This window comes from Coturnix japonica, chromosome 1, assembly GCF_001577835.2.
Source record: "Coturnix japonica isolate 7356 chromosome 1, Coturnix japonica 2.1, whole genome shotgun sequence".
Lineage (NCBI taxonomy): Eukaryota > Metazoa > Chordata > Aves > Galliformes > Phasianidae > Coturnix > Coturnix japonica.
Window position 1 is genome coordinate 67,766,592 of NC_029516.1, and position 14,943 is coordinate 67,781,534.

General features: G+C 40.4%; 1 protein-coding gene across 1 annotated transcript in view; it reads right to left on the reverse strand.

Annotated features, from left to right (window-relative positions):
• ANO2 (anoctamin 2) overlaps nucleotides 1–14,943 on the reverse strand; it is a 106,207-nt gene that overhangs the window by 39,843 nt on the left and 51,421 nt on the right. The window contains exon 15 of the mRNA XM_032440933.1: nucleotides 3,138–3,212. Coding sequence (XP_032296824.1) covers nucleotides 3,138–3,212 — 75 coding nt within the window. The remainder of the gene's footprint in view (nucleotides 1–3,137; nucleotides 3,213–14,943) is intronic.

The following is a 14,943-nucleotide window of genomic DNA, read 5'->3' on the forward strand; positions in this document are numbered from 1 at the left end:
GGTTAAGCGCTGGAATAGGCTCCTAGGGGGGTGGTTGTGTCACCACCCATGAATGTGTCTAAATACCATTTGGATGTGGTTCTCAGGGACATTATTTAGTAGAGGGCTATTAGGGTAGTATGGTTAGCTTGCGATTGGACTCGATGATCAACCTGAGCAATTCTATGATTCAGTGATTCTCTACATACAGAGGAAGACTGTCTAATGAATGTTACTAGATCAAAAGAACCAGAACAGGATTAAGAGCTGGTTAAGTTAGAAAAGTTTGTCTAATAGCATTCACTATAAACTGGAAAAAATCCATTAGATATCAGACAGAATTCACAAACAATATTTCTGAGAAAACTGTAAGAAAATGTTAAATTTAATAATAAGTCGTATTTTGTATCTTTAAAGGAATGATTCATTAATGTTAAATTAAATGCAGATGACTTAAGTATTTTTGCTTCTTGACAATAATTTTTATTCAAATCTTAGTCTAAAGAATCTTAATACACAATATTCTGAATGAAAGTCTCCTTTCTTTCCCTTTTTATTTAGTTTTCATTATGTTGCCTTTGCTGGTTTTGATTGATTTTTCTGCCAATCATGCAAACATACAATATGCACAGCTCTTATTATGACAGAAGTGGTTCAGGAACACAAAAATGAGAACTAGCACCTAACTTGGACATTGGACTTGCCCACTACCAATTGCCACATAGAAAGATTATCCTCGATAATAGGAGAAAATAAAACAGAACTACACTGTAGTAATCTAATTCATCTTGCATCTCTAGAGTCATTTGAAGCTTTTATTTTTCTTATTTTGGATCACAATCTCCTTACCCTTCATCGTCTTCTAAGTATTCTTTTTTTCTTCCTCTTTTCCAGGTAGATTTCTTTATTTCTTAGACATTTTTACTTTTTTGATGGACAAGCAAAACCAGTTTGCATGCATCATTCTGGAGCCAATGAGTAATTGGTTGTCTGTGGAGGTTCTACCTCCATCACAAACACCCACTTAAAAATAATAGCTTTACAGTTCAGGAAGAAGAGTCATCATAAGATTGGTCATCATTAAACAGAGAAAGTGGAAATTTCAGCTGACAGAAGACAAATGCCAGAATCTTAAACCCGAACAAAAGATTTAAGGAGAATGTTATTAGAGGATAAGATATTATCCTGGCACAAGACTTACTGGGCTAAACTGATACCTTCCTCCAAGTACGATAACATTTTAATGTCCAAACAGTTCTCCAGTGGAACTATTCCAGAGTCAAGTATTATGCCATGTGATCAGGAATAGGGCAGTAGGGCTCACAAGAAAGAACAGACTGAGCTCTTCTGCCATTACAATAATTGGTTTTCTTCTGACTGAGTCAAGCACAAGTAACAGAAAGAAAAGTGATGCCAGATTACCCTCTTGCAGAAGCTATTATGTTTTCATTACATTCTCAGAAATCTTTGCTGCAACATATACTTTCTAAGTGAAAAGTTTATGAATTGTGACATGTTATTACTAATGACATACAAGCAAAAATGGTATATGGGGAGCTGGGGCTAGAGCTCCTCCTACCACTAGTCTTATTGAGCAAAAATAATATTTGTGAAATTATTTCAAAAATCCTTTCAAAAGAGACTGCTTACATCAAGTTTGGATCTTGAGCCCTCTATAGTCCAGCAGAGTCTTTATGTAAACAGAAGAGCTATAATCAGATTTTAAAACACCTGTAATACTAGAATTTGAAACACTGTAATTATATGGTGGCATTAAAATATAAACTGGGTGTAGAGACTGACTGAGCAAGAAAACCAGTACACTTAGTTAAGAAGAGAAAGGCCAGGAAAGAAAAATGCCTTTCTGATTGAAAGGGGAGTCTTCTTGAAAATTAGAAACAAAGAAAAAAAAGCTTGCAATAAGAAAATTGTTAGCAGCTTCAGGGATTAGAATTTTCAGGGAAACTCCACTTGATAAACTTGGGAAAGGGAAGAACAGAACCCTTGGCCTGCAGGCTGCAAGAGTCCAGCACAGACCTGTACTGTTGTACTGTGGCCCCCTGCACTATGTTATTGTGGCAGTGACACCACCCTGCTGAGAGGAGGCATACTCCCATCTGTCAGCAAAAACCAAATACTGGTGTGTGATCAGCATTGTACAAGCTGATCATGACAGGACTCATGAAGGTCACAGTGTGGTGGTAACTCAAGCTATGGCAAGTAACTTTAAGCATTATCTAATTAACTAATGAGTTTGCCTGCCTGACCTCTGATCCTGGAAAAGATTATCTTAAACACCACTTTTCTGTACTCTCTTCTGTAGCAATGGAAACTGCAGCAAGTGTGTACATATCTTTGTATCTGCACCTGAGTATTCTCATTTTCATCATTTGTATCTATGTAGTTTTCACAGATAAAAACATTAGCCTGTGTGAACAATAACAGAGACTGATGAAACATTTACTTTCCTTGTGGAGTTTTCTGTGAGCCTACAACACTGGTGAGCATTTTCATTTATCTCTGATTATCTTTTCCAACTTGATAATCTTACCAGCCTAACTTCTCTATATTCTATACAACATCTGTATACTCATTGATCATACATGTAGTGTCCATACTTTACAGTTACCAGACCTGTACATCTTATTCTTGTTCCCATGCTAGGCTTGTATACCATTGTCTTCCACAACTACATCAACTACTAATACTACATCAGCATGTGTATTGGACAAATATTTCTCAGCAGCATATTTTTTTAATCCTATACTTCACCTGTTCCATAAGCTTCAAGTTTCTTCATATTAGAGCGCACTGAATTCTGTGCATTCAAGGAAATACACAGTGGATTTCATTTTTTCAGATAATGGAGGATGTAGCAGAAACCCTGTAGAGAGATGGCACATAGCAACAAACTGCTGTCATTACAGAGTGTTGTCCTCTCATAAGCAGTATTTGGAAAAGAGAGGATAAAGCTGGAGACATGTTTTAAGCTCTATGAGTTCTCCTAGTAGGACATGTATTTCTCAACAACCGTAGGTCATTACCCTAGCTGTCTGCATATTTTAGCCTTCTCTGAGAGTATTATTCAGGTTTCCATCCAAGATACTCATCACTAAATTTCACACACATAGTAAGTTTGGAGAAATAGATTATATTACCATAAATAAAATCAATCCAAAATTTGCTGCATATCCAGGCATACGGTCATTCCAAGTTAACTTGTCTTCTTCATTCTGTGGAAAAACAGAAAATAAATGTTACAGAATTGTGCAAAAGCAAATATTGAGTCTATAAGATTGATCAGTGAAAAACGTTCTTACTTTCCCTTCTCCTGTTCTAGAACTGTATAAGACTTAAATGATTCAGTCTGGCATTTTAAAGCAGACATTATGTTGAGGAAGAAAAGATGGTAAAAGTTTAAGAAAGGCTATACTTGAAAAATCAGGGGGAAAAAAAAAAAAAAAAGTAATACTCAACCAGGTTTATAATATTCACAAAAAAATGTATCAGGTATTTCTACATTTCATCATGTCGGGATTAGGACCTAAAATTCTCTTTAATTTACTTTTAGTCACAGTAAGGTTCAACCACTCGCTTTAAATTGGTTCTTGCAATGCTTCAGGAGAAATCAGGAAAATAATGCTATTTATATCACTGATCCCAGATTTTGTGTCTAATGGCTTTATTAACTATATGTGGCCAGTAAGTTAATTCTTGCAATGATATAATAATTGTTCTTTGAGTATCTGGGTTATAGAACAGAGGAATTACAAAGGCAAACCTCCTCTTTAACTTTTTCAGCCAATTTTATTTTATTCTTTTCTCTCATTATAGAATAATTTAAAGTAACTGTGATCAGTAAAATATTGCATCCATAGTTGCTTGGCCCAGGGAAGGTTTGTCAGTCTCATACTGACCACTCCCAGGTGTCACACTGATCTTACAGTGACACTGGAGCATCTTGATGTCATGTTACTCCTCCTGGTGATCCTGTGGACTCAAAGAGACTCACAGGGAGTAGTATAGATGTTTCAGAGGTACCAGAAGGGGTAGGTCTGCCCTCCACAACAAGATACAGGCCGTGTTCCTGTCCTGGGTCAACACTTCAGCTTGCACTGGGGCATGTTTCAGGCTGCATAATTATATCAGGTACCAAAGAACGGGTCTTGATTTGCCACAGGGACATGATTAAGGAACCCTTAGTTATGAAAACCAGAATGTTGACCACAATGTCTGCAGGCCACATACCTATTACCAGGGGGACTACCAATCCCTTAGCCTCCAATAATCTCCCCCAAGGTGCAAGTTGGCCACACCCCTTTGGACTCAATTTATCAAACTCATGCCAGCATGTCAACTTCATTATTTTCCAGTGACCGTAGAGGTTGGTGGCCACAAACGTGATAGGCATGTTTGCTCTTGTGTTTAACCACATTCCGTATGTCTAACCAAATATCTCTGCCCCAGACTGATGAGGCATGAATATGTATCCTGGGTGGCCCACTGTGCAATCCAAAGAGTGAGCCCCTGGTACACTGCACAGCTACCTGTGCAAATATTCCGGATACTATCACCGGGTTCCTTGGTTATAACTATCCACGTGGCTCACAGTTCTTCCCATTGACTACTCTGACCACCCCCCTCTTCAAACCAGATTGTTTCAGTGGAAGGATGGTATGCCACTGCTCTCCACTTGCTTGGGTTACCCTTGCTGGACCCATCCGTATACCAGGCATCTTCAGGAATGGGATATTTCCCTTCCTGAACAGGACTTTTCTCCTAGGGAGTGACCGTTGTAACTTCTGGCCCATCACTGTGATGTGTCACTGAGCCAAGGATCTTCTTGAGCATTTCTTTCAATGGTGACAAAGACAGACTACTCCTCTGGCTGAGATAGGCAACCCATTGTGCCACAATCTGTGATTGGGTCACCCCTGTCTTAGGAAGGTGGGTCAGATCTTTCACCCACCCCTGAACTGGCAAGGTCATCTTAACTATGACTTCTCTGTTTGGGTTATTGGCTCTACTGCCTGTAATGCAGAGTAGGCAGCCAATAACTGCTTTTCAATCATACTATACCTCTCTTCTGCTCCATGATAGACCTAAGACCCGAGTGGAGGTTCAAATGTAGTTTTGGCTCTGACATACATAGGCCTCAGCCAAATGCATCCCAAGTTACATGGCCATCTAGTTCAGCTGGAAGGGTGGGATCAATTACACCCAGTGCTGGGGCCTGTTGAACAGCTGGTTTTGCTTCCTGGAACGCCTCTTCTTCCATTCTGCCCCAGACCCATTTTTGGCCTGTCTTTGTGAGTAGGTATAAAGGCCTCAGCAGCTGCACCTTATACTCCCAGGGTGGGAGATGCCCAACCCCCAACTTCAACCATGTCTGGGTTACAAGGATGGTCTGTCCCCAAAACCCACCAATCATCACCCTATCTCCATGAAATTTAGTCAGATCACCATAAATAATTGAGGTTTCTGCGCCCGTGCCTACTAATGCCATAACTAACTTACTGTATGTTCTTCCAGGACCAAAAAAATAGTTCAATATAGAGCATTTAGTCTCTTCTGGAGGCCCTAGGTGCAAGGGGGCTGGCATCCCCCGTCATGCAAGTAACTGCGCAATGAACAATTCTTTTTTCTCACTTGGCTCAGGCATAGGGGACCAGGTCACTCGAGGAGGCTTTTTCCTTTTGTTAGGAGCTATGAAATCTTTCAAGTACCATTTCAAGTTCCATGTTCTCATTGGTACTTTTTCAGTATTTCTTAACTCTGCTTTTTTGGAGATAGTTTGAAACTTTTGATTTTCCACCAGCAGCCTCCATAGCTGGAGGGAGGCATGATTGGGCTGGTGCTGTTTCTTTAAATTGAACCCCAGCCCAGATTAAATCATGAAAATTCTGTTTGCAGGATACCCGTAGGGGTCTCAGCTGAGGCTTCTCCTAGTTTTATTTATAGGGATGACCTCTTTCCCTTCCAATTCCCAGATATTGCGCCTGGTCCTACGGCACTCTGTTTTTTCTAAATCAACCACCAACTGCTTGTTGAACAACAGCGTCCAAGGCTACTAATGGGCAGTGTGTCATACTTGCATGGAGGAGCTTCTTGTAAGATAAGGTCCTTCATACCGTCTGAAAACTTAACGAGGTCTGGGCTCTCAAAATCATCTTCATAGATTGCCTCTTTCATGCCTAATTCTCTAATATAATTTTGAAGTTTCTCCATTGAAGTCCACAGACCAGTTTTTACTGGGATACTGCTTTTATTTGGCCACATGATCATACATGCAGCCATTATCTCTTGAATCAGATAATGATTTTCCTCATTATGCATCACAGTCACATGTGGTCTAAATGCACAGTAATGGATGTAAGTTTAGAAATCTCAGGTCCATTAATTACCACACTTTCAGCCCCCATGTCCCATAATCTTAAAAGCCAAGCTGGTATGCTCTCTCATGTTAAAGACATGTAAAAGACTGTAATGACTGTTAAAGTAATCGTAATAAATTAATCCCTGAATTTGGCAGCAGTGCACAGGTACACCGTCACACATAAGGTGATGTGGGCAAGGGACCACTCCTCAGGTAACAACCCTGCTAGTCTATCTTGGACTTTCTTTGGTTTGAGTTATTACTGGTCTTATTTCTAGAGGATCTGAGGTTCCCAGATCCTCTAGTTGGATTTTAGTCTGCTTGACTTTCTTTTTATTCTTAGATTCAACCACGATCCAAAGATCCTGTTGATCTAAGAACTTTACCCCTTCAAACGATATGTTCATTCATTTCAGAGGGGAAATACCATTTGAAGATGAGGCAGTTTGCCCTGTCAGAAGATGTAATTTTATTTTCCAGTTGTCTGATATGGGCTTTTAAAAGCTTATTCTCATCTTTCATTTCTTTCTTAGAGGAGTGATACACATTTATTGTAGCAGCAGCCATGCTACAGGGGATACTGCTACTACTCTTTTCTCAGCTGCCAAAAAGAAGTTTGTTCTAATTTATACAAGAATTCAGCCACCTTACAAGGGGATTAAATAATGGGACCACTGTCTGTTATAGACCCCAGAGAAATCTCTGTACCCTTGTCTGGAGCACCTTTTTCTCCTCTTTCTTCTCTCCCTTTGCTGTTCACAGGCCTCTTTCTCACAAATTTTCCCTCCCTCCTCTCTGCCTCAATGGCATTTTTCTCTTTCCTAAATACATTCTTCCACAGCCACAGAGAGGTTCGCTGATGTCCCCTATTATAGGTCTAATAGAGATGCTGGAACTGACCATGGTCAGCATAGGTCATCTCCAGTCTCAGAGCCCCTCAGTGCCATGACACCAATGACCAGCACATTATACCTACTTTGGAATACTGAGCAAGAAAATGCAGGCTGAAGAGAACTCAGTGGAATGAAAGTCACTGAAAGTGTTTTCCCAGTCTTTTGTAATGGCGGACACAAAAGTCTGACAGAAAAAGGGAGGCCGTGCAAGGCAAAGAACATCTGGATAAAGGAAGGAAAAGGTTAGAATGCCATCTGGTCAGCTTTCTCTCTATTGGATGTGCTTTCTTTAAGCCAAAGGGAAAAATAAACATATGATGGAATCAGAAGTCAGGGGAAAAAAAAAAAAAAAAAAAAAAAAAAAAAAAAAAAAAAAGGATGAAAATATTATTAAGTTACTTATCATTCATGCCAATAATTTAAGTACCAAATCTTGAAATTTTTATCAATATAGTTGGCAAATGGTAACAGAAGATGCTGTTTTCTGTTATGGCTCTTGGTAAGAAATCCAGATCTAGAACTTCACTTGGTATTTTGCATTGCACTCAATTTGCTGTCCATAGTGCCATCTAGCCGTTAAAAGTCTGTACTGTAAGATAGCAAGAATGCCTTGTCTGGAAAGTTAAACTTTGCATTGCATTGCAGACAGTAATGGTGTTTTATTTTAAATCAATTGAATTTGTCAGAAGATTTCTTATGAAACTCATCTCATTTTAATAAATAACATTAATTACTGAACATTTCTTGGATTTTAGAAGTAGCTTTCTGGGACATTAATGAAAACTCAGCCAGATAGGTAAGGAATCTGTTTGGAGTAGTTTTAAAAATGTATACAATTATTGACATAGTAGACTAAAACTGATCATCTAAATAACAGTCTCAGTGGCAGATATGTCACGCCCTGGTGTGTTCCCCAAAGGATACCACATTTCATAGAAGTGTTCACATGAAGAGAAAAACGTTCTTAACAGAGATTATGTTTCTGTAGTAAATAAGACAACATAACAAATCATTTTTAAATTCTTTAAACACAATTTTGTTTTCACAGTTGAATTAGAAGAAAAAGATACCGAGTATGTAGCTGTTTTCACAGAATCACAGAATCGTAGGAGTTGGAAGGGACCTCCAGAGATCATCGAGTCCAATCCCCCTGCCAAAGCAGGTTCCCTACACCAGGTTGCACAGGTAGGCGTCCAGGAGGGTCTTGAATATCTCCAGAGAAGTAGACTTCACAACCCCCCTGGGCAGCCTGTTCCAGTGCTCTGTCACCCTCACCGTAAAGAAGTTCTTGCGCACATTCATGAGGAATTTTTTGTGTTCCAGATTCTGGCTGTTTCCCCTTGTCATCTCTCCACACATTGCTGAGTCTGGCCTCACCACTTTGCCCCCCACACCTCAGATATTTATAGACCTGGATCAGGTTTTGGATGTAGTTATGTATTCCTGATTTAATATGATGTTGAATATGTTCCTGTCTAGATCAGGAAAGAAAATAAAATTAAACCAAAAACTATCTAGGCCAGGCTCATCCAACCTTGAGCCCAAGGGCTATGTGCATCCTGACACAGTTCACACTGCAGCCAGACATCTGTCTTGTTTCATCATGGTGGTGGTTCTAACCCACTGATTAGCCTGGTGCATCCTTGGGCACAACTCTGCAACAGCCAACCAAGGGTGTTCTATAAATCCTGTCTGTGCTAAAAACAGAGCATGGGGCACAGTGCAGTGGAGGCTCAAGTTACAGCAAATAAGTTTATTCATTTTGATAAACTGTAAAACTTGGTAAACACAGTTTTGCGAACACAGAAAAAAAAAAAAAAAAGGCATATTGACCACTTCATTTTCAGTTAACATAAATACATGACATGTAGATGTTTGAATGGAATGCATTGTTCAACTCAGAAATTTGATCATGACTCTCTACTGGACTTCGATGCACCTTATCTTAACAGAAGGAAGTACCCCCTCACTTCACAAGTATGCCATATTTTGGCAGTGTGTATGTTTGTGATCAACTGTTTTCAAGGATGAAGTGCAGGAACAGTAAAATTTCATCAAAAATCACTGACAAACACCTTGAGAAGTCACTAAGAATTGCAGCCACTTTAACTGAATCAGATAAATGCATTAGTTTTACAAAAATATCAAATATACCACTAGTTTTATGATTTTCTTGTTTTCCTTTTCAAGTTTTAATAAAATATACAGATATTTTATTTTTTTTAAAGTATTACTTGCATACATTAACTGTATTATTTGTTTTATAAGGTCTGCTCTGAAAATAATGCCTCCTATTTAGTTATGTAGGCCTACAACATCAGAGGCAGATGTTGATGGTATGGCAGTAGTGGTTAGAGATTCCCACCAATATTCACTTATAGTTTATTGTTTTGTGATAGATGTAGCCGAGGGTCAATCTGACAAAATACCTTCTGACATCAAAGCGCATATGTAAGCAAAGGTGTGAAACTGAGTTCTTTCGTGCATGAAAAGCTAGTCATTGAAATTCATTGACACTTGATGCACGTTTATGGAAACCAAACAGTGGATATGAGTCATGAGACTGGGAGTCATGAGACTGTCCTTTTCTTTGTTCCCCTGCTGTTTTGCCTACAGCATTAGAGTAAGGACTTTGATTTCAGAAACTCTCTCATATTTATTTGATTCATTAGCTTCAAGGATAGTAAAAATGTATCATATTTTATTATCTCACATTCTACTAAAATATTTAGTAAATTGAGTTTTCCTTAGTTGCTGTTATCCTTTGTCCAGGCCCATCTCCCTACCTTTTCCTCCCCCACACCTCCTTTCCCAGAGTATGGGTCTGTGGGTCCCTTCACTTCCTTGTCATTGAACTAGGTCAAACCAGGCCAAACTGAAACACAGAACTGCAATAATTGACTGGAATTCAGTAAAAGATGATCAGGGAAGAATAGAATCTAGGATCTCTTTCTCTTTTTTTCCTAAGATTTTGCACAGCAGTCAGTGGTAAGAAGCTGTAGAATTATATTTCCAATAACTAAATGCAGTTCATCTGTAAGTATACAGAAAAAATATCAAACAAGTTAATTCCATTTTTATATCTACATTTTTCTGAGCAGAAAAAAGCCTTAAAATGTGCAAAAAATCTGATGTCAAAATAAACATCCAATAGTAATAATGGTGGCATCATATACAGTGAATAACACAACAAAAATTACATGCGTTTTACAGGCTCAATTAAGGAACGAAATGAGCTTATTCTGAAATAAAGTGTCAAGGTAATTTTACTTTAAGCATGACATAAGATGAAGGCAAGAAAAAATGGATACTTCAGTGCTATTCAGAGGGTAAAAGAAGCTAAGAGCCTGCAGTGCAGACAATTTTTGAAGACAATATATGCCAGGATAATCTTTAAAAAGGAGGTACAAATAATTCACATGAACATTTCTGGAACTGTACAGTGGCCCACAGTGACAACTACAGGCAGAAAACTGTTTAAGCAAATTCCTGGGACTGTTCCAGGAATTTGAGCAAGTCTGTACTAGGGCCCCCAAACTGTATAAGAGGAAAGATAAAATTACTGCCACCCTGACCATATGCCAATGCCTGTACCTGTGCCTTTTTTTTTTTTTTTTTTTTTGCTACAAGGATAATAAATCTGGTTTTTTAACTAATATTCTTATTAGAAAAACCTCTAATCACAACTTGAGTATTTCTAGGATGAAGTCACAAGCCTCATTAGGTCATAACAATATTCATTATCCTTGCTGTTGAAAACATGTGGCTTATTTCCAGGTTGAAATTGCCTATCTTCATCTTCCAGTCTTGGCTGTAACTTAGTTAAGAAAAACTACCATCAGATTTCTGGTTTGGGCAGTAGGTTCTGAGCAGGTTTTAGGGCTGCAGGAACTGAGGACAGACTGGATCTGAGCCATTGGTAAGTATGCTGACTTCCTCGGGCCCAGGTCAGGGACATAACCAGAAAACTTCTAAAGCTGGTTAGGCCCACTGATTATTTTCTGTTACTTATAGTTCAGGTAGGCAGTGATGAATTGCCTAAGAACTATAAAAAGAGATTTCAGGAATTTAGGCCATTTAGTTCACAAAGTGGGAGATCAAGTGATTTTTTGTTCTATACCTTCAGTGGCAGTGAGGGACACAGAGCAGGCTTGGAAAGCAAAGCAATGAACAATTGTCTCAGAGGTTGGTACTGAGCCAGAAACTTTGAGTTCTTTGATCACAGGGCAGTTTACTCTGCCCCTGGTCTGCTGTCCATCCATGGAACCTGCCTATCAAAGGGGGAAGTGAATCCTAGCATAGACGGTAGCGGGGCTTATCGAAAGAGCTTTAAACTAGCTACGATGGGGGAGTGGACAAAACAGGGCTTACCAGAGATAAGCCTAGGGAAATGCTGTTTGAGCTGGGAGAGAGGCAGATGCCTCAGCTGAAGTGCGTCTACACCAAGAAGAGCTTGGGGTTGGGAATGATAAAACTGAGTGTCTGTAGTTAGAGATCAGGGGGAAGGCCTGTAGGGGTGACATCTTGGTGGGGGTCTGTTATAGACCGCCTAATCAGGATGAAGAGATGGATGAGGCATTCTATGAGCAGCTTGTGGAAGTTGCATGATCACCAGCACTCATTCTCTTGGGAGACTTCAACTTCCCTGATATATGCTGGGAATATAATAAATAGCAGAGGAATCAGTCCAAGAGGTTTATAGATTGCATGCAAGACAGCTTCCTTACACAGCTGGTATGAAGTCCTACCAGGGGTGGTTCCTTGCTAGACCTGCTCTTCACTAACAGTGAAGGACTGGTAGGAGTTGAGAAGGTTGGGGACTGTCTTGGGCAGAGCAACCATGAAACTGTGAAATTCTCAGTTCTTGGAAATGTCAGTAGGGTGACTACCAAAACTGCTATCTTGAACTTCCAGAGGATGGACTTTGACCTATTCAGGACGCTTGTTGCAGGGGTCTCTTGGAAGTCGCCCCTTAAGGGTAAAGGGGTCCAGGAAGCCTAGATGCTTCTCAAGATGGAAATCTTAAAAGCACAAGAAGAGTCTGTCCCTGAATGCTGTAAAGCGATCCGTAGGGGAAGAAGACCAGTGTGGATGAACCAGGAACTATTGTTGAGACTCAGGAAGAAAAAGAGAATCTACGTCCTATGGAAGAAGGGACAGGATACTTGGGGAGATTACAAGGAAGTTGCTAAGGTATGAAGGGAGGAAGTTAGGAAGGCAAAAGCCCAACTTGAACTCAGGTTGGCCTGCAGTAAAAGAGAATAAGAAATCCTTTTATAGATAATCAAATTATCATTGGTAAGAGAAGAACCAGGAAAAATGTCCATCTTTTACTTGATGCAAAGGGGAATGTGACCACTGAGGATAAGGAGAAGGCTGAGGTCCTCAATGCCTTCTTTACATCTGCCTTTAATAGGCAGATCAGTTATCCTCAGGGCACTGGATTATCTGGAGAGGGCACTGGGTTATCTGGAGAGGTCCCAGAGGACTGGAGCCTTGCCAATGTGACTCCCACCTACAAGAAGGGCCATAAAGAGGATCTGGGGAACTACAGGCCTTTCAGCCTGACCTTGGTACTGGGGAAAGTTATGGAACAAATCATCTTTGGTTAAATCACTTGGCATGTGCATGGCACCTAGGGGACCAGGGCAAACCAGCATAGGTTCATGAAGGTGGTGCTTGACCAACCTCATCTTCTATGACTGGGTGACCAGACTGGTAGACAAGGGAAAAGCTGTTGATGTAGTCTACCAGGACTTCAGCAAAGCCTTTGACACGGTCTCTCACAGTATTCTCCTGGGGAAACTGGACAGGCCTGTGGCCTGGAGAGGTATACCTTTCTCTGGGTAAGGAACTGCCTAGAGGGCTGTGCCCAATGGGTAGTGGTTCATAGAGTTAAATCCAGCTGGTGATCGGTTACAAGTGGTGTCCCCCAGGGGCTGGTACTGGGGCCCATCTTTATTGATGACCTAGATGAGGGGATTGAGTGTACCCTCATTAGGTTTGCAGTTGACACCAAGTTGGGAGGTAGTGTTGATCTGTCTGAGGGTAGGGAGGCCCTTCAGAGGGATCTAGATAAGCTGGATCACTGGGCTGAGGTGAATGGGCTGAGGTTCAACAAGGCCAGGTGCTGGGACCTGCACACTGGCCACAGTAACCCCATGCAGTGCTGTAGTAACTGTGAAGAGGTAAGAGACCTTGGGATGTTAGTTGATGCTCAGCTGAACATGAGCCGACAGTGTGCCCTGGTGGCCAATAGGGCCAACAGCATCCTGACCTGCATTAGAAATAGTGAGGGAATCATCCCACTATACTCAGCATTGGTGAGGCCACATCTCCGGTACTGTGTTCAGTTTTGTGCCCCTCACTACAAGAAAGACATCGAGGCCCTGGAATGTGCCCAGAAAAGGGCAACAAAACTGGCAAGGGGTGTGGAGCACAAGTCTTATGAGGAGTGGCTGAGGGAGCTGGGATTGTTTAGTCTGGAGGAGGCTCAGGGGAGACCTCATCACACTCTACGACTTCCTGAAGGGAGGTTGTGATGAGGAGGGGATTGGCCTCTTCTCCCAGGCAACAAACAGGACCTGGGGAAATGGCCACAAGTTGTACCAGAAGAGGTTTAGATTAGACATAAGAATAAACTTCTTTTTTTTTTTTTTCTCAGAGAGTGATCAGGCACTGGAATGGGCTGTTCAGGGAGGTGGTGGAGTCACCATCCCTGGCAGTGTTCAAGAGGTGTCCAAATGAGGAGTTACAAGATGTGGTTTAGTGGCTTGTGGTAACAGCAGTAATGGGAGGACAGTTGGACTAGATGATCTTGTAGGTCCTTTCCAATCTTGTTATTCTATGATTCTTTACAGATAGTGACTGGGGTGTTTCTTGGCTTTTATTCTAGCTTCAGCCACTTAGTCAGAGCAGAATGCATCAGCCAAGAACACAGCTGCAGTATGATTGGAAACAATTCTTCTACAGGCTACAGACTTGCCTTGAAATAGAGAAGTATGTGTCAGCTGCCAAGGTCCTTTGCCTCAAGATACTTATATTTATATTCCTTCCACAATAACAGACAATGCAATGGTTACTATGTTAGATGAGGGTCATGGAGCACAAAAAAGCCTGGTAAAAGACAGCAGCCTCTTTTTTTTCCTTTTTTTTTTTTTTTTTTTTTTTTGTCAGTACTGCAGAGAAACCGGCAGAATGAAGGATAAGATAATTTTAAAAGTGTCTAGTTCGTATCCAACTTAACAACTTTTTTCATTCTCAAAATTGCCAAGTAGTGTGTACACATATATAAATAGACACAGACATACATGTAGATAAGTGCATGCGTGTTGGTATATGCATATATATCACATGCATACAATGAGTACATGGATAAAACTCTTTTTTAAATTTAGGACAAAGATACGAGCAACAGTTCATAGATAAAATATATTATCAGTCTTCTTCTCCAAGTTGTAGAACGTGGACATACATCCAGCTATGCTAGTTCTTCTCAAACAAAGGTAGTCTGCAACATTCTAACAAGCTCTCTTTCTGATTTATTTTTTTTTTTCTCTGCAGCAATAGCACATATCTAGGCTTTGCTAGGAGATACATATTAGCTATCGGGTATGATAGAGTGAGAAAACCTCCAAATTGCATTCCCATATAGAAATGTTGCAGAAAATTTGACCTTGGTTTCAAATATAAGAA